The sequence below is a fragment of the Montipora capricornis genome, chromosome 9 (assembly GCF_036669925.1).
Source record: "Montipora capricornis isolate CH-2021 chromosome 9, ASM3666992v2, whole genome shotgun sequence".
Lineage (NCBI taxonomy): Eukaryota > Metazoa > Cnidaria > Anthozoa > Scleractinia > Acroporidae > Montipora > Montipora capricornis.
In genome coordinates, this window is record NC_090891.1 from 21,723,819 (window position 1) to 21,728,818 (window position 5,000).

The 5,000-nt window shown below is 38.6% G+C and overlaps 2 protein-coding genes across 3 annotated transcripts in view; one reads left to right on the plus strand and one right to left on the minus strand.

Annotated features, from left to right (window-relative positions):
* The window catches only part of LOC138016709 (protein YIPF6-like), an 18,682-nt gene that overhangs the window by 10,492 nt on the left and 3,190 nt on the right, over window positions 1–5,000 (minus strand). Inside the window, exon 5 of the mRNA XM_068863902.1 lies at window positions 4,056–4,213. Coding sequence (XP_068720003.1) covers window positions 4,056–4,213 — 158 coding nt within the window. The remainder of the gene's footprint in view (window positions 1–4,055; window positions 4,214–5,000) is intronic.
* On the plus strand, window positions 765–3,843 carry LOC138016705 (mucin-like protein). 2 transcript variants are annotated; one of them, XM_068863899.1, is made up of 2 exons: window positions 765–1,071; window positions 1,536–3,843. In XM_068863899.1, exon 2 carries the CDS (start codon window positions 1,573–1,575, stop codon window positions 2,359–2,361), a length of 789 nt encoding a protein of 262 aa, XP_068720000.1. In that variant the 5' UTR covers window positions 765–1,071; window positions 1,536–1,572; the 3' UTR covers window positions 2,362–3,843. The 2 variants fall into 2 exon arrangements, with proteins under 2 accessions (XP_068720000.1, XP_068720001.1); XM_068863900.1 differs by lacking the exon at window positions 765–1,071 and adding an exon at window positions 1,098–1,115.

A 5,000-nucleotide genomic window follows, 5' to 3' on the forward strand; every position in this document is an offset into this window, starting at 1 on the left:
TTAGGAACGCGAAATGTGGTTTGTGATGAAGACACGTAAGGAGTGCATGTATGGCGAGATGTATGATACATCAGACCACGGGGGTGTACACATCACCGCAAATCAGTTCATTCGGCGTTGAAGTGAAAGTCACACGTAGGGTTAAAAACTCCTCGCAATATGAAGAAATGCTGGCCTGCGTTACATGTTTGGATTGTTACGCATGTAATTATGATTGGTTAAGCATGTAATTATGCTTGAAGATTCCTCCGATAAAGTAGATGTAAGCCTCTTCATTTTAATGAAGCATTTCGATAGCAACGTATTAGCAAAACGACTTTAAAGACAATGCCGTAAGAATATTGATTTTTTTCGTCCTAACTGGACCCGCTTTAATTCATGAAGTAGATGTCATTGAGATAGATATCGTCGATTAAGATAAAAAGTGTCACCTCCTAGCCCAGTCGTGCTAGAACAACGTTACTTGTTTACTGTTTTTGGTGTGCGTAACTCATCTAAATAGAGAAAGTATGCGTTCTGTTGAACTTTTTTTCGGTTGAAATAATGAACAGTTTCCGATGAAAGTGATTTACAACAAGTTGGTTCGAGTAATTGAAGTAACACTTGATTGAATTTGTATTGCAAGGGAATAAACAAAGAAGGCCGCGCGACTTCCGTTGAACTTTTATTTCAGTAATTTTCATGTGAATGGAAACGCAGAAGTGTAAATTATACATCAAGCCATAGAAGGCGATTGATTTATTGATTGATGGATTGATTAATTATGATATTTTTTCTTTGGGAAGAGACAATAATTAAACAAAGCCGCATAATTTCAACTTTTCGCAAAATGTCGAGCGACAATCGACGCTAGAATACATAAAAAAGACATCGACACAGTTTCAGGCGATGCAATTTTTTTGCCCTGGTTCCAGCTTTTGAAAATTGCCATAACAACGGTGAAAGATTTAACCACTGCGGGACAGTGGTGGCAGTGCCGAGTGTGGAGTACATATACACTGCGGGACTGCGGTAGCACAAGTAAACTATGCACAACTGCGGGATTGCGGTAGCAGCTTTCTAAGGTTCAATGTAAGTGACTGCGGGACTGCGGTAGCAGCTTTCTAAGGTTCAATGTAAGTGAGGGGGTATTCTAGAATCAAGCCCAAGTGGCACTTCAGCTTGACGAGCTTGGCACGTTTTAGAAAACTTATTAAAAGCCTAAATTAAACCAAAAGAAGGTCTGGGATTCGGTTGACGCTAGTTTTAGTTATAGCTATTCAGAATGCCACGCTGACTAGCTTTAAAATCTGCGAGACAAACGTGCGAGGCATAAGGATTAAAAAGATGGAAAAAAGATTTAGACACCTTTTCTGAAAATCCTCCTTGGGTTTGTTTCCAAGGGCAGAAATGCAAATTTTCCCTAAAACGCCACGCCAACATCAAATTTTTGCATGCCACGTCTTAGATTTGCATATTTCATTCGGCCAATTGTGTTATGGCCACGGCTTGTTAACTTCGTTTTTCTTTTTTTAAACACTCCTCACACATGACAGAGTACAATCGACCTTCGCATACAACAAGACAACGAAAATGTGTTCGTCTAGAAGGTTTGTGCAAACATCTGCATTCTCTCTCATTGGGTGCTGTGTTCTCTTAGGAGGTTATTACTGGTTTCTTCAAGCAACAACCGATGGTGGTTACACCGAATGGTCGGCTTGGAGTAACTGCACGAAAGACTGCGGAGAAGGCTTTCAAACACGGTTCCGCTTGTGTAGCAATCCAGCACCAGGACTGTACGGAAAAGACTGCTTTCGATTTGGTCCAAGCGGAGACACTAAAGCCTGCTTCTTGAAAATTTGCCCGATAGATGGCAAATACAGCGACTGGACCGCGTATTCCGCTTGCGATAAGCCCTGTGGTGGAGGAAAGCAGTTTCGAAAGAGGCAATGCAATAACCCACCGCCTACGTTTGGAGGTAAACCTTGCGAAGGTCCGGATCTAGAAGAACAAGATTGCAACAAGGATCCTTGTGTGCCAGTTGACGGACACTTTTCGGACTGGGGACCTTTCGGTGTTTGCTCGGTAACTTGCGGCAAAGGAGAGATGACAAGGACACGAACTTGTACAAATCCAGCGCCTCTTTACGGTGGCAAACCGTGCGAGGGACCAGCGAGCGAAACTGCCGAGTGCAACAAAGAAGCATGCCCCCAAGGACAGAAAACGCTAGAAGCGCCGAAACCTCCCGATAATGCCCAGCAACCTGCTAATGCAGCACAAAACCCACAGGCACAACAAACCGATTTAAAAGCACCGAAAGCGAACGAAAAAGCTCCCGAAAATGACCAGAAAGCACCCGATCCAAACCGAATCCCAGAGTAAACAAAACATGTCGAAAATTCATACGTGGAAGATGCCAGCACAATAGAAGGAACATAATTGAAATTAAAAATAGCAAAATATTTTGGAACGACGTTTAGCAATTTTTTTAGATTTTATTACACGGTTCTTAGTCATTTTTGACAACATCTGTTTTGGATCGGTAACCTTTAATGTTAGCATACTGAGTCCAACATCCCTTCGCTTTCACAAACAGTTACTATTCACCAAAGTGTGCCTTCTTTAATCCGTCAACTCAAGCCCAGGCTCTAAAGTACGGACACAGCAATCATCTTCTGGTGGGTGACTCTATATTTAGTTAAATAGCCCTCCTCCCCCTTGTAAAGTTGTTGTTTTTTGTCATTATGTCTACCACGAGGTAAGGCAGGGTTGATTTGGTTGTAAGAACGCTCTTTAATCGTGCAAACTTTAAACAATTTCTTCATACAGATTATATTGTAAAAGAAAGTATGGGAAGGGGACAAAAACATTGGCCACTGTTCACAGCAGCAAGGCTTTTCTAGTTTGACAATACCATCATCAAATTGTGATGGCATAAGACTCATATAATCAACATCATCATAATAATTATTATTATAATAATCATAATAATCATAACAATCATAACATATAAAAAACTCCCCAAAATGTACCCTTTAACCCATTGACTCCTGGGATTGAGATTTGATAGATTTTACTCTGCCTAACACCAGAAATAGTTGTCCATGGGGCCAGAAGTCAATTGCCCAAAATGGAAAATACCATGATAATACTCTTTGTTTGTCCACCCAAATTTTGAATAAGCTTTGTTTACAGTTCCTCTTGGTACTTACAATGGTCCCAAGCAAAAACAAAAACAATGCTCATTCAAAATTTGGATGGACAAACAAAGAGTATTATTGTATTTTCCATTTCAGACAATGGGTTTTAAGATAGTTAGAATACTGGAGCGATTTCTCAAAAGTTGTATCCAGAGTGAAGTGCCCTTATAACATGGGTGACCATTGAAATTACGTACTCCTCAACTTTGATTTCACATGTGAAATCACTATGTTCCCATGGCAACTTTTCCTACAGTGCCAAAATGACGTCTTATCAACGTAAATTGTCACCCATGATATTAAATTATAGCTTAGTAAACAAAATTTATGGTATACTCGTGAAATTAGGGAATAATTTCACTTGCATTTTGTCCAAAATTGCAGAAAAAGTGGTCATACTATGATCCATAACACCAAACAATGACGGGGAATAGGTTTAATATTGGATTGACATCACAAATTATTGATTTGCACTGTTTTTCAAAGAACCAGCAAAATGCAAAGCAGTCTATGACATCAACCCGGAATTAACCCATTTCCCTTCATTGCTCGGTTATGGATCAAAGTATAACAGTTGTTTGAAGCAAATACAAAGAGTGCATTTTCAATCCAAAGGTTCCAAAAATAACATGTTCAATGGAGAATAAATAAAGTGGAAAACTGTGAACATTGAGGTGATTGGCACTTAAATAATGAGAATGAGATGGATTTTACTTTGTCTAATGCCAGATGATTTTCAAATTATCGCCTGAATTCAACTTAAACTGGTAGAAATGCAGGCTTCAACTTACAGTAAAGCCCTTGAACTCCTGCAATTTAAAGTAACAGGTATTTAATTAAATACACTAATTAATTTAAAGAAATCAGAAAACTCACCAAACGTCGACCAAGCAAATCCTAAAATGACCACAACAAATCTTACAGCAAACAAAGCAGTAGTGTGCTTAGCAAGTAAAATGAGACGACACACTATTAACGCTACATTCAATGGGAGGATGCAATACCCAAGCACACAAACACTTTGGAAAAATGATCTGAAATGAAAAAGGTGTATATAGTTTACCCCAGTGTTACAGTGCTTGTGATAGGTCTTCGTTCTCAGCAAATTTTTTTTAAGTTCATGTGGTTGAGGATGGTGCCTACTAATTCAAAGGTATTTTGCCCTGTTTATGATTATGCAGGAAATGTAGATCTAAACAAGTGTTATTGAAATCCAAAAGGAAAGTTGGGGGTAACCATGCATTTTTCATCTTGATAATAATTCATGAATAGTATTTGTAAAAAGCTTTAAAATACAAAGCAATGTGTGGCATTCTTTCTTAAATTGAAGCTCAATTATTTATCAAAAATGCATGGTTATCCCCAATTTTCTTTTTGGATACCAAAATTTCTTACTAAGATCTACTTTCTCGGGACAGTTTTAAACCACCCAAAAATATCCCTGTATTAGTAAGCATCACCGATAGGAAACCCGAGTATCTCAAGATGCGCAGAACGTATGCGCAATAACAATAGTAGGCACCGTCCTTAAATACATTACCAATTCAATAGCACATTATTACTCAGCAATGAGAACTTCATGAATGGCAGTTTGCTGATGCTTTGCAAGGTGGTAAAAATGCAAGTATAGAGTGCAAGCAACTACCATTAAAGGCAATCTTGGAAACAATTGTGCTGTAACTGGTATTCAATTTATTTTAAATAAAAAAGAAACTGTGAATTTAAAGCCACCTACAATACTGTATCTTTCAAGGATAATGTCACCTGCCCTTTAACTGCAAATAACACTTAACAAATAAAGCACTACTGATACAGGTCTGT

Bases quoted from the DNA above. Each gene is read 5' to 3' on its own strand.
- LOC138016705 (XM_068863899.1), top strand. From the start codon at position 1,573: ATGTGTTCGTCTAGAAGGTTTGTGCAAACATCTGCATTCTCTCTCATT.